Source organism: Grampus griseus (assembly GCF_964374135.1).
Source record: "Grampus griseus genome assembly, chromosome: 14".
Classification (NCBI taxonomy): Eukaryota; Metazoa; Chordata; class Mammalia; order Artiodactyla; family Delphinidae; genus Grampus; species Grampus griseus.
In genome coordinates this window covers 88509563-88530888 of record NC_139008.1, presented here as the reverse complement: position 1 = coordinate 88530888, position 21326 = coordinate 88509563, and the positions used below count along the sequence as shown (strand labels likewise).

At 59.0% G+C, this 21326-nt stretch overlaps 2 protein-coding genes across 3 annotated transcripts in view; both read right to left on the bottom strand.

Moving 5' to 3' along the window:
• Positions 1-830: 830 nt before the first annotated feature.
• Positions 831-4570, bottom strand: LOC309832797 (uncharacterized protein C20orf204; the record flags this gene model as incomplete). The annotated part of the gene is made up of 7 exons (XM_082670763.1): positions 831-977; positions 1099-1251; positions 1334-1588; positions 2697-2820; positions 2980-3114; positions 4321-4429; positions 4552-4570. 7 exons carry the CDS (start codon positions 4568-4570, stop codon positions 831-833), a joined length of 942 nt encoding a protein of 313 aa, XP_082526889.1.
• Positions 4571-4877: 307 nt separating this feature from the next.
• Positions 4878-21326, bottom strand: part of PRPF6 (pre-mRNA processing factor 6) — a 33954-nt gene continuing 17505 nt past the window's right edge. The window contains exons 12-22 of one of the 2 annotated variants that reach the window (XM_082671096.1): positions 19364-19411; positions 17230-17352; positions 14437-14558; positions 12873-13011; positions 11214-11333; positions 10789-10965; positions 10285-10418; positions 9570-9661; positions 7949-8063; positions 5929-6055; positions 4878-5489 (exon numbers count right to left, since the gene is read on the bottom strand). In XM_082671096.1, the coding sequence (XP_082527222.1) occupies positions 5337-5489; positions 5929-6055; positions 7949-8063; positions 9570-9661; positions 10285-10418; positions 10789-10965; positions 11214-11333; positions 12873-13011; positions 14437-14558; positions 17230-17352; positions 19364-19411 (1350 nt within the window). In that variant the 3' untranslated portion in view covers positions 4878-5336. The remainder of the gene's footprint in view (positions 5490-5928; positions 6056-7948; positions 8064-9569; positions 9662-10284; positions 10419-10788; positions 10966-11213; positions 11334-12872; positions 13012-14436; positions 14559-17229; positions 17353-19363; positions 19412-21326) is intronic. The other variant, XM_082671097.1, reaches the window with a different exon arrangement.

The following is a 21326-nucleotide window of genomic DNA, read 5'->3' as shown; positions in this document are numbered from 1 at the left end:
AGCATGATGACAGGTGTGCCGACCAGGCACCCACCTTGACCAGGTGCTCTGCCTGTCCTGCTGCGCCCCCTCCACAGGCTGTGATCCGGGAGGGGGCCACGGACCTCCAGGCCTACGCGGCTGTAGGTGCGGGACTCCAGGGATCAGCCCTCCACCGGGCCACGCAAACATAAGGTCCCAGGACACGAGACGGTGGCTCCCTGGCTGGCCTGTCCAGTCCCGCCGCCGAGGAGCTGCTGCCACCCTTCCCAGGCCACAGGAAATGGCCCGGCCCAGCTTGCAGCCAGGGCCGCAGCTCGCTTCCCTTCAGGCCCGTTTCCTTTATCCGGTTGTTTTGCTCCGAATTCACAAAGCTCAGCCTTCCCCTCCCCTCCATTTCCACCCTTCCCCCATCCCAGAGTGGACCAGGACGGATACGATGCTGCATTTTAGGACCAGCAGGAGTCCCCATCTGCCCCCGCCCAAGCCTGCAGCGCCGACTTAGCAGGAGTCCCGTCCCGAGGCGCCCCCTGCTGGCCGAGCCTGGGAACACCGCCGCTCCCCCCTCCCCCACACCGCGTGTGCGGGAGGCCCCAGCGCCCCCTCCCCACCGAGGCGCGGACCCGGGGCGGCCTGGCCCCACAGCTGGCAGGCGAAGAAAGAGCGAACAGGGCCGCAGCACCAGCTCAGTTTATTGGGGCCTTGCTGGGGGCGGAGGGCGGGCCCCCTCCGGGACCAGCTCGCCAGGCGGGCCCCGCCTCCCAGTCCCGGGCCCTCCGAGGAGTGCGGGCCGCGGCGAGGGAGGGGCCGAGCCGCAAGGCCCTTTCCCAATCCCCGCGCGCTCGGGGCGCTTAGGAGCCCCAGGAGCCGTCGGTGGCCGCGGCGCGCAGCGCGAAGAGTTTCTCCCAGCAGGTGGCGACGGCGTCCAGGGCGCGCAGCAGGAGCCGCCTCCGGCCGCCCCGACGCCGAACAGGGCGCGTCTCGGGCCGCCGGCTCCGCTGTCGGGGACGCGTCGGTCAGGGCGTGGGCACGGTCCCCGCCCGCCCCCTCCCCCGCAGCTCGTGTCCAGCCCCTGGGAAGGGAGACCGCGGGGCCGTGGGAGCGAGCGGGGACGCGCACCTGGCGCAGCGTCCGGCAGTGGCGCCGCATCACCGCCTCGGTGCGCACGGCCACGGTCCAAGCCGCCTTTTCCAGAGCCCCGCGGCGGCCCCCGGCCACCGCCCCACGTAGGGTCCGACCCAGGGCCACGATGGACAGTAGGATACTGTGCTCCTGGGGAGGGAGGAAGCGGGGGGCTGGGGGAGGAGCCCCGTGGGGAGGGGGCTGGAGGGCTTGGGTGGTGATGTCTCCATACCTTCTGGGCGCCACAGGAGGCTCCCACCCGGCCCCGCCATCGGGAGGCCGCGGCTCCAGTCAGGTTTTTCTGAATGAAATGGAGCTGTCTGGAGCCCGGCCCAGTCCACCTCACCGCGGCCTGCAGGTCCTCGAAGATGACCGCGCGGTAGTGGTGGAGCACGTCGGGGACGCTGCAGGCACCGAGCCTGGCCCGGCCCGGTGCAGCCCCCAGCAGTGCCAGCAGGAGCGCCCAGAGCGCGGGCCTGGGGGGCCCCTGGAAGGGATACAGGCTCAGAGCCTGCGGAGGCGCCGACCCTCCTGCAGCACTGCGGGCAATGTGCTTCCCCCCCCCCCCCCCGCCACCCCCGATCCCGATCCACACACACCTGTACAAGGGAATCTCTAAGCTGGTATAACGGAGACGTCGCCATGCCATTCAACAAATGCTCTAGGCACAGGGCTGGCAGGTTTGGGGAAGGACAGACGACAGCACCCGCGGCTCTGATCTGCATGGGTGTGAGGGCCCAAGTACCCATAAGACTGGGGGGCAGGACTGACCTAGGTCTGCCTACAGCGGGAAGCACCCCCTGTACAGTCTCACCCTTGGCCATGCCCTGACCCATGCCCACCAGAGCTGGGCTCATCGCCAGGTGCCCCACAGGAGAGGGCAGAACTGATCTGCCCCCTCAATGGCCGAGCAGCTTCTCCTCACCCTCCCCATGGCTCTGCTACCAGCTCTGAGAGCCATGGGGGCTGGGGTTCCCTTGCACCCCCAACCCAACCAGGACAGGGGTGAGGGCTCAGAGCTCAAGGCCACACCCCTTTGGGAGGGGAAGGCTTGGGGAAAGCCCAAGGCGAAGGGAGGAAGGGGACCGTGGTCCACACCACCAGGGCTCCCCTCCCCCAGAAAGAAAACTGGCTCTCATGGTGAAGAAGCCCACCCCCACTCAGAAGCCCGAATATCAGAGAGAGAGAGCAGCTTGTCTGCAGGCTCCCAGCCCCCGGGCTGGAGTCACACAGCACTGGAAAATCAATCATGTGAACCCAGCGAGACTTGGGACTCGAGACACAGGACTCGACTCTGCTTCCCAGCCTGGCAGGAGAGCCTGACCACGCAGGGCCGGACCTGGAGGCCGTGGGGGCTCCCTGCCTGAGGCACCCGGCAGCGTTGGCCGGAGGACCAAATGCAATTAGCTGTGGGCCCTTCTCGAAGCCCACCCCCTCCCTAGACAGGCTTGGCATGATGGCCAGCTCAGTCGCCCCCTCTGCCTGCTGAGGATCAGAGATCATAGTGAGCACAAGAGCCGTTGGTGCTGGAGGGACGTCCAAGTGGGGTAGGTTGGTTGCCCAGGGTGTCCCGGGAAGGCCTGTCTGCCCCTGACCAGGGCCCGAGGCTCAGGCCAGTCCAACCCATGAGGACAGGGTGGCCCCAGCTCCAGGAGGGAGACTCCCTCCCCCCGCCGCTGCAGCTGCCGGGAAGGCCCGTCAGGAGCACCCAGGGCCAGGCTGCGGTGACGGGAACCAAGGGGAGTTTCCCGGTGGGGACACGGCGGGACAGCAGCCTCTCCTGGGCTGTGCACGCTCCCTGCCCAGCCGAAGTCAGCCCCCTCCCCAGCGGCCCACAGCTGCTCACCATGGGCTTCTCAGGCTCAGGCCCTCCCTCACTCCCGCCAGTGGGCCTGGGACATGATCCTGGGGTCCTCAGGTGGGGAGCGCCGCTGCCACTCCAGGTCCGCTCCAAACCCGGCCAACAAGGCTTCCCTGGACGGCAGGCAGCCGAGGCTTTTGAAGTTGGCTCCTCTGAGCAAAGGGGGGAGGGAGGAGGGAGGCCCCAGGATCCCAGCCCTGCCCCCTCCCTCTCCCCACCGCTATCCAATCACTTCTTCAATTAACCTGACCCTGGAGCCCAGCCCCACCGGGCTGTCTTCCCACCCAGTGGATCTTGGATTAAGCCGGACCTGGGAGATCTTCTCTGCCGAGGAGGGGCCAGGGCGCTCGGTGGGCAGAGAGCAGGGTAGGGCCCGGCTGCTGGGGAAGGGGAGCCAGGAGAAGCGGGGTCGCCCTTCTCCAGGGCCTTCCTCGGTGGTCAGCAGGTGCTGCCTCTGCCAGGAACTTGGCCACCAGCAGGACCAGGTGAGCAGGACGTAACCCTCCCACCCCCCAGCTCCCCCACCCTGACGTCCGGGGGGTCCTGCCCCAGCAGGTCCCAGGCAGGGGACTTCCCGGCTCCCCGCTGGCCCAGCACTCAGGGGAGAGGTGCTTCCCACTGCTCGCCCGTCCTGGGCTGAGGGGGGTCTTTTGCCGGGGGAGCTCACGGCCACTCACCAACCAGGCTTGCAGGGAGCCGGGCCACAGCACCCTGCCGGGCAGTGTGCTGGGGCTGCCCAGCCCTGCCCAAGCCTAGGAACTCAGCTAGCCTTGAGCTGGAACTGAAAAATGTCAGTGGAAGAAAAGCTAAGAGATGTTTTCCCCAGGGAGAAAAGTAGTTTCACCACCACCTCGAGGCATTGAGAAAACAATCCCCAGGCAAACGAGGAGACATTTGCATGTGGCCAATCAGATGCTCTGGAACGTTCCAAGGGCCCTGTGGGAGGCCTCACCTGACCTGAGATCAGAGAAAGTGTCCGGGAGAAGCCACAAGCAACTGAGGGCTGCCAGCTGCCCTGTGGCCGCAGCCAAGTCACTGCCCCTTCCTGGGCCTCAGTTTCCACATCTGTACAGGGACAGGCTGGCTTTCAAGCTCCTAAAAACTTCAGGACTCACTTTCCAGTGCAATGGGCAGGACCTCCTCCAAAAGGGATCACAGGAAACTCCTGAGGTCAGTGACAACACCCAGGAACCTCCGGCATGGCCCTCTGGGACTGGCTGACCTCGGGTAAGGAGAGGAAGGATTTCCAGAGCCACAGACCATCCGTGAGCGGGGCCTGCCCCGGGCGCCCACCCTGGCACCAGCAGTTCCTGACCCCACACAGGGATGGTCCGATCCCGCCCAGGGCTGGCCACGACCTTGTGGCTCCCAGAGCGACGGAGGTGGACCCGGCTGGGCCCGTGCTCTGCAGGCAGATGCCCACGCCCTTGGTGCTGACGAGAAGGGCATGCTCCCCAACCTCGGCTGCTGCCAGAGGGCTAAGCCACAGGTCAGTGACTGACCCGCAGAACGAGCACCGAGGAGCCCCTCTGGGATCGTTTCTTACAAAAGAATGTGTGGGAGTAACCGCCAGCCGCCCTTCTCGTCACCACACGTGACGATCCGCATCTCTTCGCCCGGCCCATGGCCTCTGGACCGACCCTGACCTCCGGCCAGATGTCTCCAGCCGTGGCCAACGCACCCCCTTCCAAGAGAACTAGCTAGTTTCCAACTGGACACAGACGCAGGGATCCAGAGCCCGAGGAAGTCTTTCATCCTCACATGGTGAAAACACACTCAAGTCTCCCAAGTAATGAATGCATTTGCAGTCTAAAGAGAGGACAGTTACAAGTGCTTTAGCATAAAATTGCTGACGCCAAATTAGCAAAAGTGAATTCACCTGCCAATGGGAGCGAGCCTCTCACACGCTGGGGGCAGCACCTCAGGGGCCAGGCCCGTCCGCACCCAGGAAAGTCACCTACCCAGGGGCACACGCAGCCTGCCGCTGCGGGCTGGTGGGGGCCGCAGAGCACCCCGGGGCGGGAGAGCGCGTGCACCAGCAGGGGCACTGGAGTCGCCAGGCCAGCCAGACCCCGGCTGTCCCCACGCGGGGCTTTTACCCAGGACATGAGGTCCTGCCACCATCTCCATAAAGCCCTGGAGAGCCTCACCGCTCCCCTGGCGTCTCCTCTGTGGGCACGGGCTCACGAGGCCCCCTGGAAAGTGAGCCCCGTCCAGCGCGGGGCAGACTGGGGCGGCCAAAGCATGCGAGGGGAGGGCTCGGAGAACACCCGCCGGCCACAAACCCCACGACTACTAGAAAGCCTTTAATCAAAGACAGGACAGACAGCTCTCACGCCCCCCGCCCCGCCCCCAGCCAGCAGGGCCGGAACAGTCAGAAGGTGTTCTTGATGCGGGCCGCCACCAGCACCAGGATCTCCCCGATCTTCCGCTGCCAGTTGGCGATGTCCTTGGACGTGGCGCACCACAGCTCCCCGTGCCGGGGCTCGGCGTTCTCGCAGCGCCTTTTCACCTCCTCCCGCTGCTCCTGGGTGGGGACCGCGGGCACGTGAGGCGCCCCCACTCCTCCGCCGCCCCCAGCCCCGCTCCCCGGGAGCAGGCCCGCCACATTCCACCAGGCCTCACACCAGTGCCCGCACCCGCCCCCCAACTGGGAGCCAACCAGCTCCCCCAAGCCTGGCTTCCACATCCTGTGGGGACCCAACGGGACTGGGCTCCGGGAGGGCTCCTGCATAGGAGGACAGGTCCCCCGAGGCACAAGGACGACTCCCAGGCCTCCAGCTCCAGCCCCATTTGTGCCATGGCCCGAGCCCCCATCACAACCAACTCATTAAAAGATGCCCCAAACATCTAAATCTCAGGCTGAGAGGCTCCAAGGCTGTAGCCAGAAAGCCGCGTGGAAGCTGAATCAGCCGTCAGCGCTGCGGGACAGGTAGGGCGGGGGCAGCGGGCGGCAGGTGCCTCACCTCTGTGCCGTGCTGCAGCTCGAACTTGTAGAAGAAGGCCCAGGCATCCCCCAGGTCCGAGTCGATCTTCACGGTGCGGTGGAACCACTCCCGGGCCTTGGTGATCTTCCGCTCGCTCCAGAACAGCCTGGGGGGAAGCAGCAGGGCGGGACCGAGTGAGCGGCGGCCAGGGGACGGCGCTGGCGGGCACTCTGGGGCTGGCCCTGGCCTCCTCGGGCCACAGCCCGCTCCCGGGTGCGCTGGACCATGAGCCCGGTCAGTCTAGTGACCTGCCACAGGCAGCCACAGTGGCACAGAGCCTGGCTCAGGCACTGCTGGTCTTGTCCTCTCCCTGGAGAGCTTGGGCTTCCCACAGGGGTGCCGAGGAATCAGTCCTGATCACCCGGAAACCACTCCAGGTGACTAACCTGAAACCCTCCTTCAAGTGTCTAACCAAAGCATTTCTTAAAAAACCGCCCACAGAGCAAGAACTTCAAACTCCCTTAAATTATTTTCCTTTGAGTAAAATACAGGGAGATGAAAGTAATAAACCTGACAGAAATTAAATCAAGGCTCTGATTAGGGAAAGTGAACTGAAGTTTCTGCCTGCTCCTCCATATTCACCTTCTGGAACGTTCTGCCCTACCAGGCAGCTCCAGCAGGAACCCAAGCCAACGCTGAGAACCTGGGCTACACCAGCAGACACAGCAACCTGGAAACTAGGCCCAGGAGAGGATCCACAGCGTCAGAAACCAAGTCAGGGGCCCAGGGAGCCTTGCCGACATGCCAGCGAGGGGAGGGCAGGCCAGCGGGGAGGCGCGGTGGGCACTCTGACAGCCGCCCACCGGGGCCTCCGGGTGGCTTCCATCCTCCACCCAGCTCCGCAGCCAGAAGCACCCGAGCAGACGTGCACCACGCACCCTCCAGGCAGCTGTTCGGGCTGCTCTCAGCTACAAAATGGAATAATGTCATGCTCGGATAGCTTGATTGTTTTTTAAGCCTTGTGGTATCCTTAATTGCTAATGTTAGATAAACTGTGATTTAAAGAGCACAAACTCAGATAGCAGCACACAGAGCACCCGCCTGGGAACAGCAAGGAGGGACCTGTTTACCTTACAAAGCCTTTTATGAGGTTTTATGGCAGCCCTATCGGAGTGGAGTCGAAGGCGGAAGGGCGGGAGCCTCCCAGGTGGCCGGGGCCCAGGCTGCGCCTCAGGGGCCCGAGGGAAGCCCCGCGCGCAGTGCCCTCGGCCCCACGGAGGAGGTGCTGGCAGGAGCTGAGCAAGCAGGTGGGCCAGGCTCCTGCCGGGGCAGCAACAGCACACAGGAGCTCCTGGGCCCCACACACCCCCTGGCCCAGGGGAGAGCCCAAAGAGCCCTCCTAGCCTGGCCACAGCCAACCCCGGCCGGGTACTCAGGCTGCTCCTCTCAGGCCGTCCATCGTCCTCCTTCTAGAAGGGAGCAGAGACCCTGCGGGGCCAGGAGGTTCTGAAGGCCCTCCACGCCTCCCCAGGGAGCCCGGGACCCAGCACCCTGCAGGACCTTGCAGCGGAAGGTCGACTGCTCACCTCCTCTTGCCCTTGAGGCTGGGAGGCGGCCTCCACACCCCCAGGCACACTGACGGCCTGACCAACGGGCCCTGGATTGTTCCCGGGCTCACACAGGTCAAAGGGTCTGCTTTCTGGCCCTAACGCAATGGAAACAACTGTCTTGCTTACAGCCCTCTGAACCAAAGAAGGTTCGCTTGTAACCTAAATTCCGTGTGGCCCAGCGTCAGCAGGCCTGTCTGTCCTGCAACCCAAGGCCCGTGTAGGGATAAACTGAAGAGTAGTGGAGACAGAGAGAGCAGAGCCACAGGAAAGAACCAGGACAGAGGGTCGGGGTCCAGGACGACCCAGGCCATCCAGGTAGCCCATGTCCAGGGGGCCTCTGCCCAGAGGTGCGCTCGGACATGGAGCTGTGGAGGCCGTGGCCCAGGGGAGCCCGCCCTGCTCCAGGGACGAGTGAGGGGCTCAGCACCGCCACGAGGACACCTACTTACTTGGCCACAGCCAGGAGCACGTGGGGGTCGTGCTCACACCTCTTCAGGGCATCCACGCTCTTGGTCTTTCGCTGGGGCCTCGCCTCCAGGAAGACGGCTTCAGACCACAGGACCCCTGAAATCCAGACACACAGACGTCTGCCTCAGCTTTCAGATGTGCCCGTCCACACACAGGCTGCCCAAGGGCAGCCTTCGAAGACTGAGGGTGTCCACAGCTGCACCTCCCGCATGGCCGCTCACGTCTGCTTGGGCAGCAGAGCAGAGGCCGCCTGTGCTGCCTGCCCCACTGCCCACCTGGAGCCACAGGGCCCCACTGGCACGGATGGGACAACATCCTGAGGGCGGCTAGGCTGGAAGTCCCAACAACTTCCAAGGGTTCACTCCCAGGGCCTCAGTGACTTCACAGCTGAGAATTTATTGTAACAAAATAACCAAAAGTGCTACTAAAGGTTCAGGCAGGAAGACGACCTGGGATTGACGGCAGCCTGCACACTGACCCCCAGTGAGTGGTGCATTTCTCACACACACGCAGGTAATTCTACGATGCCACTAAACACTGCGTTCTTAGGAATTCAATAATGCAAATTCTCACAAAATTTTCAGCTTTAAAGAAAGGCACGGGGGGCTTCCCTGGTGGCGCAGTGGTTGAGAGTCCGCCTGCCGATGCGGGGGACGCGGGTTCGTGCCCCGGTCCGGGAGGATCCCACATGCCGCGGAGCGGCTGGGCCCGTGAGCCATGGCCGCTGAGCCTGCACGTCCGGAGCCTGTGCTCCGCGAGGGGAGAGGCCACAGCAGTGAGAGGCCCGCGTACCGCAAAAAAAAAAAAAAAAAAAAAAAAAAAAAAAAAAAAATTACACACGTAACAGAAACTTCAGGAGAGATATTGAATAAAATACCTTAGAGACAGAAAGGATTGATTCTTAAAAAAAAAATAAAATAAAAAAAGGCACGGGGCTTCCCTGCCTGGTGGCGCAGTGGTTAAGAACCCACCTGCCAATGCAGGGGACACGGGTTTGAGCCCTGGTCCAGGAAGATCCCACATGCTGCAGAGCAACTAAGCCCGGGTGACACAACTACTGAGCCTGCACTCTAGAGCCCACGAGCCACAACCACTGAAGCCCGCGCACCTAGAGCCCGTGCTCCGCAACAAGTGATGCCACCGTGATGAGAAGCCCGCGCACCACAAGGAAGAGTAGCTCCCGCTCGCCGCAACTAGAGGAAGCCCACGTGCGGCAACGAAGACCCAACACAGCCAAAAAAAAAAAGGCACAAAACCAGACGCACAGTATGACTTTGATTTTGTGCAATAATACAAGTTGTAAAAATACAAACAAGCTAAAAGCAATGATTTCCAAGTACTGGGCTTACAGGTGATTTTCATGTCCCCTTTTCTGCTCCAAATTCGTTTATACTGCACGTGCACTAACTTACAGACTTGAGCTGAAATAGTTAAAAACTAAATTATATATATAAAAAAAAAAAGGTAGCCCCTCAGAACACGAGGTCAAACTCCTCACGCTGAGGCTTGCGTTCAGCCGTCTAAATGGCCGAGCGTAACAGATGTAGTTTTGCCTGTCTGAACCTGATGCCCCTGTCTGCAGCCTGGGAGCGGGGTGCTCACCGGAGTTGGGGCACTCCTGCAGCGCCTTGGCCATGAGCGTGCTGGCGATGTTCTTCAGCCCCGCGCGGTACTCCAGCCGCACAGACTCCAGCCTGCAGAGAGAGGCCCGAGGCGGGGGTCGAGTGCCGTCCACTGGCAGCCCGATGACAAGCGGAAGGTCCTGGGGAGCTGCAGGGGCTGGATTTCCCTACTCTGCCCAGCGGCTCATCTACCAGAGGAGGGAGATGCTGGTGACCCGCACCCTCAAGCCGCCGCAGTAGGCGACACGTGGGGTTCTGATGTCATCGAGGTGCGAATGAAGACGGCCAGGATGAAGACAGACAGGCCTGCTGACGGCTGCTGGGGCACCTCATTGAGCTGACACCCTGAAGGCGCACGCTGCATCTCTGTGTGCACAGCCTCCTATGCATATTCTTCACCCGGCAAACTCCTATTCATCCCTCAAGGCCTTTCCCAGATATCACCTCTTCTGTAGCGTCCACTCTCTCGGCGTCATCCACTCCCGATGCCCTGGCTCTCCTGGGGAACCCTTAATCTGAACACAAGCTACACTGTGTCAAACTACCTTCAGGCCCGTCTGAACCCTCCCACGGCTGAGACAGGACTCCTCACGGCTGGCACCTTCCCACAGAGCCTGAGCTGGAAATGCTGCACCAAGCCCTCGGCCTGAGCGTGTGAGCGAGGCTGGCTCATGGCGGGCGGCGCAGGGACTCACCACAGGCCGGGGTTCTTCGGGTTCTTCAGGCGAGACTTCTCCAGAATGGCCCGAGCTCGGGTCAGCTGCCCAACCTTCTCCTCCAGCCGGGAGAGCAAAAGCCACAGGGGTGTGGAGTGGGGACATTTCTTCAACTGCAGCCACAGACACAAGTGAGAGAGGGCTCAGCTGGCATCTGGGGGGCTGTAACAGCCGTGGTGGCTCCTTGAGCCGGGAGTGAGGGCCACCTTTGCCCCCAGAGACCCAGCCGCTTCACGCCCAGGCGTGTGTCTACACGCACGGCTGAACTGTGCACACGTGCACGGGGTGTGTGTTCATGAGCACGCTGTGGGTGTCAACACAGCAGCTTGTGCCTTACGTGGGCCGTAAACCGTACTGCGCTGAGTGCAGCATGCACGGCTTGGTGGGGGGCAGACGCCGGGACCGGGTTAGGGGATGGGCCTGCCCTGAGCCCACAGCCCCTCCGAGCCCGGCGCCCGCCCGGGGAGAGGGCACCCGGCTCACCCCCTGGCTGTAGGCCTCCCGGGCCTTGTCCACAAGCTCCTCCTGCTCCTCGACCTGGCCCTTCATCATCCAGAGCTTGGGGAAGTCCTCATAGTGCTTCAGGGCCTCCTCGCACAGCTCCTGCGCAGCCGCGATGTTCCCCAGCACCCACTCCAGCTTCACGGACTTCATGAACACCTGAGGGGTCAGATGGCCTCAGCCCGGCTCTGGTGCTGGGCCTGGGCTGGGCCGGCACCTTCCTGGCGCTCGCCTGACCGAGAGCTCGCCCCGAACGCTGTCTCGTATCTTTTGGGACAAGCTAGGGCTACACACATGACTGCGTTTTAAAGCCAAGAGTGAACAAATGAGCTCCGAGTACTGTGGCCTCAGGCAGGGTGCAGGGCGCGGCGGTCCCCGCACGTGGCGGGCGGGACGGCTCTGCTTACCCGGGCGGTGGGCGCGCTGCTCCGGGCCTTGGCCAGCAGCCTGCGGGCCCGCTCGTACTCGTTGTTCTCGGACTCCAGCTTCACAGCCGCCAGCCAGATCTCCTCGCTGTTGGGGTTAGCCTGCGGGGCAAGCACGCAGCATCAGCAGCGAGCAGGGCGAGGGTACCCTAATCAAAGGCAGCCCGCCTGGGAGCCAGACCGGGCCTCACTCTGCAGCAGGACGTCTAATCCAGGCACGTCCTGGGCTAACGGGGAACGGAGCAGAGTCCAGCCCCAGGACACCGACTTCCTCACAAACAGGCCAGCCTGTCTCACTGCCACAGACGTGCAGCCTCCATGGCACTGGGGCCGTGGTGCCAACCGCCACCCTCTGCCTGCTGACGCCGTCGCTCACGTCCCACCCGCGTGGATCCGCCCACCCGACCCTGCTCTTTCCCAAGCCTAGCAATGAGGAACTGGCCGTCCCAGTGTGTCAACGTGGATAGGATGGAAGGATGCCCGGGACATCATGGACGGCGCGGAGAGGGCTCCGGGGTCAGGACTGGGTCACGTACAACCCAGAGTCCAGCAGACACGTGGGTGGTGCCCTCCAGCCTCCTGAAAGCACAGCTAGCTGCTGGCCACACTCAGCCTGACCACGTCCCCAACCTGAGAAGCCCCCCCCCACACCGGTGGCAGCTAAGGAGAAGAGGGGCAGGGACAGGCAGCACTGCCCAGGCAGTGGCGGGAGAGCGCCGGGACCACTGTGAGATGAGGAGTGTCCTCCACACTGGGCACCCAGACGACAGCTGAGAGCAGAAGGGAGACCCAAGCCCGGCCCCTGCACGTGTTTACTCAGGGAAGGACAGACTTTATTATGCCAGCCTGGGTGACAACACAGTGACGTAGACTCTCTAGTTTATAAAAAAGCATGCTGCAAACCACTGACTAACACCCCTGTTGTCATAAAGTATTAGGATGTTACGCGTGACAATAAAAATCAGGTCCTGAGAAAAGTGCACGGGGGCTGCCCTGGCGGTCCAGTGGTTAAGACTGCGCTTCCAACGCAGGGGATGCGGGTTCGATCCCTGGTCAGGGAACTAAGATCCCACGTGCCATGTGGCGCAGCCAAAAAAGAAAAAGAAACAAAGCAAAACACTAAAAAAGGGCCAGAGAAATGCACAGCTCACGGCATCAGCCACAGGGAGCCCGGCCGGGCGCGCCCAGCTCCACCCGCCGACGGGCCTGGGCAGCGCCGCGTGGCCCACGTGGGGCCCCGGTGCAAGCACCCATGCTCCGGCACGGGGCACAGGCCTTCCTCGGGCGGGGACTGGGCACCCTGATGTTCACGTAGGAAAGTGGCTGTCGCCGTGCCCCCGTGTGGGGACATGGTGCTCCGGCTGCTGCCCTGTCCCTCCCGTCTCCCTGAGTCTGTGTTGTGGAACACTTAGCCCGAGGTCAGACTGAGTGGCGGCAAATGAGAGGTAGGTGTCCATCGTCTGGGCCATTTTTCCTCCTCTCAGGGCCCCTCAGGGCCCCACTGCCCACAGAGCAGCCCAAGTCCCACGCGGCCTGACCATGCTCGGCCCCTCTAGGGTCAGCTCCTGTCGACGAGGGGGCGGGGCTTGAGGAGGGCACGGGACCCTGGAGCCCTCAGGCCAAGGCCCACCCCTCACCCACCTGGAAGGCCAGAGCCAGGATGCTCCTCGCGGCGGGCACGTCCCCGGCCAGCCACTTGGACTTGGCGCCCATGAGCCACAGCACCTCTGCTTTGGGACAGTGGGCCACGGCCCGCTGCAGCAGGGCCTCCAGGGACTCCCTGAAAGACAGGGGCTGGTCACCACCAGAGAATGCAGGTCGCTCTCAGTCAAGCCGCGGGCACTGAAAAGACAGTTAGCGCTTCAAAGTTCCACGCTGTCAATGATTTACCAGACTTTTACAATGGGGAGCGAGTGGGGAAATCTTTTCTCTCCATAAAGGCTCGAAAGTCAACTACGGAAGAGGGTGCTACAAAGCAATGCATTGTTCAAACAGCAGAGTCTGATGGAACCTCTCAAGAGAGCCTTTTACAGCCGTGTGTCCTGGAGGCGTGATAACTTTGCGGTCTGGGGGCCGGGGGCCTTTTCATCTCTAACCACAGATCCGCCGATAAAGATTACGACCCGAGTCTACTCTCCGGCATCCAGAGAAACTGTCTTATTGGAAGAAAGTTATTTTAGGTCACCATCAAGCAAGAAGCCTGGGTTTCAGGTGTGAAGTCCCCAACCCCTGCACAGCCCACCACCCCTGTAATACCCCCGGCACAGACGACCTCCCCAGGGCTCAGCAGTAAGACCGAGTGAGCGCACAGAATCGTCTGCGTGGCATGAAGCTCGACACCGGAACCAACACCCCCAGGTCTGAAGCACTTGGCCCCCTCACCCGGCCAAGGACACCAGAGCCAGGGGAGGGGAACTGCCCCTGAACCCAGGGACCAAGACCCCCGGGAGCAGCCCTGCTCTAGACAGGACTGTCCGGGTGAACTTGTACAGGGGAACCGGCCGGGTCATTTCAAAATGTCCCCAGAGGAGTTAACTGCAAAACACACAGCAGCCGGTGGGACCGGGAACTTCAGCAGCAAAGCCCAAGACTGATCAATGAGACAAAAGAAAAGCAACAGGGGCTCCGTGCTCCCAGCTGCAGCCCAGGTGGGACCAGGAGGCCCGAGCAGAGAGGACGCAGCAGAGGACCCAGGCAGAGGCTGCCCACCTAACTGCAGACGTTGCAACATCTAATTTAATCAGAAGTTACAGCCAATAAGGCAGACACGAAACGTTTTTTCAATTAAAGAGGACAATTAAAGAACACTGTCAAGGACCTCCTCGGAGCACAAAAACCAGCCCAAACCCAAATGCAGCTGAAATGAAAAACAGGCCTGCCGGGGCCCAGATGCCGCACCGCCCACGCTGCCGAAGCCAGAGCCCCACAGACGTGGGACTTCGGGCTCCAGCCCTGCCCCAGGGACCCCTCAAACCACCAGTGCCCCTGGCTCAGCTGCAGGCACTTGGGCAGATGGGCCCCTCAGTGCCTTGGCACTATACAACAGCAGCAACGCTAGCACAGAAGGTGCCTGAAGGACAGCCTGGCTGAAAAGCCCAAGAGCTTCCGCCCCTCGCCGCAGAGGCTGGACCTCGAACAAGGCCCTGCCCCACCCGCGGGGACGAGAGGCCTAAAGCCGGCGCAGGGAGGCGGGCCTGCCACGTACCTGGTGCCGTGGTTCTTCTCAAAGTACGCGGCCCGCAGCCACACACTCTTCTTGCTGGGGAAGACCTGCAGGGCGTAGGCGTAGATGGCTCGGGCACACTCCAGGGCGCTGTGGGCTACACACTAGGGCAGAAAGAGGGCCATGAACAGGGCGGCTCAGCACCGACCCAGGACGGGTACCCACTCTGTGACTCCTGACCCGAGCCCTGTAGGCCAGTTACAAAGACTCTGGGGCTTCCGTGGCCCCATGGGACCACACGACAGTCGCTCAGGGCCTGGGGGCTGGGCAGGCCAGCCCATCTCGGGGGGTGAGCCCTGGAGAGCCCCACGCTCGTGGGCACAAGGGCTTCCGCTCCTCCCGCAGCTCACAAAGCGCCGAGGACAGCTGCCTGCTCCAGCCCAAGTGAAGAGACGACAGAGAAGCGGAAGGAGGTCTGAAAGGGCTCCAGAGTTACTGCTCCCAGTCTGTCATCTGTCTGCAGGGTGATGCCCGCCGAGGCCCCCGTGTTCTCAAGGGCGATGAGGAAAGCAGGGGGAAGCACAGAGTTCAAGTCCACACTCAGAACTAAAAGGGCCCGACACCCAGAGGGAGCTGGGCTCTTCCCACGGCAGAGGCCGTGGCGCCTGCGAGGTCATTCCTCACACTTCCCTGTCTGAAACGTCACGTGACAAAAAGCCTTGAGGCCCCGATGGTTGGCACTGGAGACTCTACTGCTCACGAGGCACCCGGGTCACACGTGTGACACCGCGCGAGTTCCATGCAGACAGCGGCCACGGCCTGCATCCAGGGACTGGAGGGGCAGGAGAGTGCCCACACGAACAAGGGAGAAAGAAAAGCTCTGCCCTGCAGGAGTCCAGCTGATCAACTCTTGTCAAACGCAGAAGCCACGGTATCTAGAAAACCAGCACCTGACAGATCCCACAGTAATAACTGACAGGAGCCAAAACCATCCTTAATGGACCCGCAAACTCGTAGGTCAAAGTTTGGAGAGCAATGGCATGTTTACACAGTCTCAGTGTCTTCCCACGAAATACTCACTAGTTACAAAGGGCCACAGCAGCCTTCCAGGGGAGGGGCCTGGCGGGCACCGCCTGAGCTGCTCAGAGGATGTGCCCCCACCGACCCAGAAGGACAGACTCCTACGAAGATCAGAGCCCGGCCGCGAGGACACAGCATGGACACCAAACCAAGGGGCCTGTACCCTCAGAAAAGTCACACTCATGAAAAACGAACGACCAAAGCCCTCCCCCGAACTCTCGGGGCCACGGAGACCTGTGGATATGACCCTGGGCAGCTCCTCAACCAGAACACAGTTGGGTTTTGCCTTTTGCCAAAAGGCACTCAGTGAGCCAGCTGGTGAAATGTGAGTAAGGCCTCAGATTACATCGTAGTCCTACATCAGCACTGATCTCCTGAGCTTGACAGCTATGCTGTGGTTGCGTAAGAGAAGGTCCCCTTTTAAAGAAACACACACTGAAACGTTTAGAGGGAAAGGGCCACCACATGTGCAATGTACTCTCAAACAGTTCAGGGAAAATAAGGGGCATGTGTGTGCAAGTGTGGGCACAAGTGGAGAACACAAAAGCAAACGTGGTGAAATGGGTAAATCTGGGGGAATCTAAGTGTAGGGTGTAAAAGAATTCCTCTTACAGTTTTGCAACTTTTCTGTAAGTCTAAAGTTATTTTTAAATCAAAGGCTATTGGGCTTCCCTGGTGGCGCGGTGGTTAAGAATCCGCCTGCCAATGCAGTGGACACGGGTTTGAGCCCTGGTCTGGGAAGATCCCGCATGCCGCAGAGCAACTAAGCCCGTGCGCCACAACTACTGAGCCTGCGAGCCACAACTACTGAACCCATGTGCCACAACTACTGAGCCCGTGCGCTTTGAGCCCGTGCTCCGCAACGAGAGGCCACTGCAGTGAGAAGCCCGCGCACCGCAACGAAGAGTAGCCCCGCTCACCGCAACCAGAGAAAAGCCCGTGCGCAGCAACGAAGATCCAACACAGCGGGCAGGGGCGGGGGCGGGGAAGAGGCTATTAAAAAGAGAGGGCCACATTTAAGGTATTAAAAGCTTCAAATGTTTTTATTGATCTTGAACTCATCATCTCTTCTCTGGAACACCACTCCAAGGAAATCATTTCAGAGGGGACAAGAGCTTCATGTGCAAATGTTTTCTGAAGCGCAGGTTACAGCAAAGACCAGAGGTAGGGACGGTCCAGAGGTCAGGGGTGAACAGCTGGGAAGGTTTGGGAGATGGATTCCAGGTCCAGCTTAGCAAGCGCTCAAATTCTAGCTCTGCAGCAGACTAACAGAAAACTGTACTCCTTACAGTTGCAACTTACGTTTAAAAATCAGGGACTTCCCTGGTGGCACAGTGATTAAGAATCCGCCTGCCAATGCAGGGGACACGTGTTCGAGCCCTGGCACAGGAAGATCCCATGGACCGTGGAGCAACTAAGCCCACGTGCCACAACTACTGAGCCTGCGCTCTAGAGCCCGCGCGACACAACTACTGAGCCTGCACTCTATAGAGCCCGCGAGCCACAATTACTGAGCCTGTGCTCCACAACAAGAGAAGCCACTGCAATGAGAAGCCCGCACACCCCAACAAAGAGCAGCCCCCACTCGCTGCAACTAGAGAAAGCCTGCATGCAACAACGAAAACCCAACGCAGCCAAAAATGAATTAAGTAAATAAATAAATAAAATAAGATAAAACCCAGCAGATCAGAAAGATTCCCAAAGCAGAGCAGCTCCCCACAAACACAGACTCCAGGCCCACGCGGCCACACTCACGCTGTCAGCATCTTCCATCCACGTGTGCTTCCGGTCTTCCTCCTCAATGCCAATCCCGATCACGGCACGCATGACCGCCTGGCAGGTGGCCACACTCCCAGCCTTGTCGCACTCCTCGGCATCCTGAAAGAGGGACACAGAACTGAACTTGCCACCCAGAGCTGCAGAAGCCTGACACGTGGACGCAGTGCCCGGACGGAGTGGGCTGCAGGTGGTGAGCTCCAAGGGTTCTGACGCCCTCTTGGCCCTGCCACTGCCCGCTGACTGTGCTCACCCTTCCCTGACATCCAGCAGGTGAGTACTCCACAAATCCCTGACCTACCCACTTAACAGACATTGCATAAGCACCTACTGTGTACAAAGTACTAGAGTAGGCAACTCAGTGGCCATAAGGGGTTGCTATGCAAAGACAGTTCCAAAGCACTTGGGGGTAAAAGATGAGGTCACTCACACTCGTACTGTCGGCCTGGGATCCAGATTTGAAATGGACAAAAGGAAGAGCCACTCTAACCCAAAGAGGCAGACCTGACTGGGGGAAGGAGCCCGGCACACGGAAGGTGAGACAGAAACCTGGGGAGGGACCAGCCACCGGGCGTTCCGGCAGGCAGGGGGCGCGGGCTGACCAGCAGAAAAGCACTGGACTTCAGGACAGCAGCTCTCAGGACAGGCAGAGAGAAGACCGTCGTGGTTCCAGAGACGAGACACCGAGTGCCACTGAAGCCTCCTGCACAGCCGGTGGGAAGGACTAGCAATGCAGAGAGGGACGCGCGTTTACACGTCAGACCGACGACGTCGAAGTGTGTGGGCAAAGGTGGGGACAGAGGTACGTGCGTGCGGCTGAGGATGGACACAGCGACGACCTCTACCGCGGGCAGCTTCAAGCTCCCTGTCAAAACAAAACTCACACAGGCTGACCCAGCAACGCCTTTTAAGGAACATACTCCCAGTCGTTCAAAACGACGGATGCGCCAGGACGCTTCTGTAGTGCTGTCTGCAACAGCTAAAGGAGTAGGAAGCACCCTGCCGATGCCATCACCCAGAGACTCCAGGCTGGCTGGACACGCCGAGCCTGGCTTCCCTGGCTGTGAGAGGAGCACAGCACAGCAGCCCTCGCCTGAGCCCCTCGGGCATGGTAATAAGCATCAGAAAGGCATCCCAGGCAGAGGAGAGCCAAGGGCAAAGGCTCAGGAGAGGGCACAGGCTGACCCACAGCCAAGGGGCAGAGCTCAGCGCCCCAGAAGAGCACGGAGGGCAGAGCACGCAGCACCAGGTATGGGAGAGGAGAGCCACACAAGGAGACAGCCCCGGGTACCCACTCTACAGAGGGGCCCCCCGTGCTCTCCACTGAGCACAACCCAGCACGGGCGGGCTGAAAAAAACGTCCAAAAGGATCAGTGGGAGTGGTCCTCGGAGCACAGCTGGGTCCAGGAACAGCGCCTGTTCCCACTGGCCAGAGCGGAGACCCCCAGGAGATACATGGCACTGAGCACAACACCCAGAGATCACCTCCACAGGAGACTGAGTCCCAAACTGCCCCACACCCAGCAAGTGTCGAGGCAAGACCCACGGGGTCAGAACGTTTCCAATAACAGAACCACACTCAACATCGAAGCCCAGAACGCTCACGGCGGCCCCAAAGCATCTGGCACCCAACAAGGGAAAAGGCACAGCGCCCACAGCAAAGCAAACGCTATCAGGCATGCAAGGCAACCGGGCAGGACGGTTCACGATGAAGATACTCAGTGTCTACCAAAGTCAACCCCAAAGGGACCCAGTGTTAGAAGGAGCAGACAAGGGCACTAAGACTATTATGATAATCACGGTCCACGTGTTCGAGTGTTATATGGCAACATGAAAGACGTGATAGAAGGTTTTTAAAAAGATCAAAATTCCTAGAAGTGAAAACTGCCAAGATCTAAGATGAAAAATGTCCTCGATGACATGAACAGCAGATTAGACGTTACAGAAGATTAGCGAAACCTGAGGACAAAGCAACAGAAGTTATCCAAGACGAAACTGAGAGAAAAAAGAGTATCTCTGTAACCGACCAGAGCAGAGGGCGTATGAGCTCACACCACACCCACAGGAAAGACTAGACGTCCCCCAGCTCCATGACCAGAGGTGGGGGCCTCACCACTGCTCTTCTAGCCGGGCAGGCAGACGGGAAATAAAAGGCACCGTGCTGGAAAAGAGGAAGTAAAACTGTATTTACAGACGGTATAATCCTATACATAAAAAATCCTAAAGAATCTGCTGAAACTATTACAATTTGATAAATGATTTCAGCAAGGTCACAGGACATAAGATCAATATTTTAAAATCAATTGTATTACTACATACTAACAACGGACAACCTAAAAATGAAAACAAGAAAAAATTCTATTTATGACAGCATCAAAAATAAAAAAGTACTTTAGATTACATAAAATAAGTGTAATACTAGTACACTAAAACATTACTCAAAAAATTTTTTAAAAAACTAAAAAAATGGGGCTTCCCTGGTGGCGCAGTGGTTGAGAGTCCGCCTGCCGATGCAGGGGACACGGGTTCGTGCCCCGGTCCGGGAAGATCCCACATGCCGCGGAGCGGCTGGGCCCGTGGGCCATGGCCGCTGAGCCTGCGCGTCCGGAGCCTGTGCTCCGCAACGGGAGAGGCCACAGCAGTGAGAGGCCCACATACCGCAAAAAAAAAAAAAAAAAAACCCTAAATAACTGGAAAGACACCCCACGTTCACTGACTGGAAGAGTTACTACTGTTAGGATGGCAACAGTCCACCCAGGTGATCTGTTCTGTCAAAGCCCAGCTGGCTGTTTTGTAGGATCTGACAAGTTGACCCTAAAATTCATATGAAAACACAAAGAACCAAGCACAGCCGAAACAATCTGTGAAGAGCAAAGGAGGAGGACTCACAAAGCCGCCTCCTTTCAAGGCCACAGGAAGCAGCACAGTGTGGTGCTGGCACAAACCCAGACATACAGCCTAACGGAGCAGGACTGAGATTCCAGAAGTAAACCTTTACATTTATGACCAGCTGGTTCTCCACAGCACGGCCAGGACTACTCAACAGGGGAAGATCTAGTGGCGCTGGGACAACGGGACACGCACTTGTAAAAGCGTGAAGTTCAACTCTTTTAAGGCAAATGGGTCACAGACCTAAATGTAAGCACTAAAAAATAAAAATCTTAAAAAACACAGGAGTAATCTTCATAACCTCAGGTTAGGGAAGGTTTCTTTGATATGATACCTAAAGTATGAGTAACAAAAGAAATAAATAAATTGGACTATATCAAAAACATTTGTGCTATAAGCAATACAATTACCTGACAAATGACTTGTATACAAAATATATACAAAAAATGCTTACAACTCAATGATAAAATAGATAATAAACAATAAAAAGATAAATAACCCACTATATTAAAACCCACTGAATTACCCACTTTAAATGGGTAAATTTTATGGACAGTTAATTATAGCGTAACAAACTGTTAAAAAATGAAACAGAAAGAATAACTTAAAAAATGAATAGATCACCATGAGCTGGAAGACAGCTTCAAGTAGCCTAATGAGCAGGTAATTGTGCCTGAAAGAGAATGAGTTGAAGAAACAGGGGACACAAATTCTCCAAATCCGATAAAATCTATAAATCCACAGATCCAAGATCCTGAACGAACTCTACACACAAGAAACGTGAAAACCACCAAGCCAGATGACAACCAAACTGCTCAAAACCCACGATACAGAAAAACATCTTAAAAGCAGACAGAAATCTTTTAATTTAGAAATTAAAAAAATTTTTAATTTAATTTTAAAAAAAAGTACGTACAGAGGAGCAAAGATGACAGCAGGTGTCTCGCTGGGAACAACCTAGGCAGGAACAGTGTCTTTAAAACACTGAAAGAAAAAACTGTCAACCTAGAATTCTACACCCAGAGGAAATATCTTTCAAAAGCAGGGAAGAAATAAAGACTGTTTCCAGACATTTAAAAACTGGAAGAACTGACCATCAGGCCTGCACTGAAAGAAATGTTCAAAAAAGTCCGTCAGGCAGAAGGAAGATGACACCAGCTGGAAACCAGGATCCACACAAAGGAATG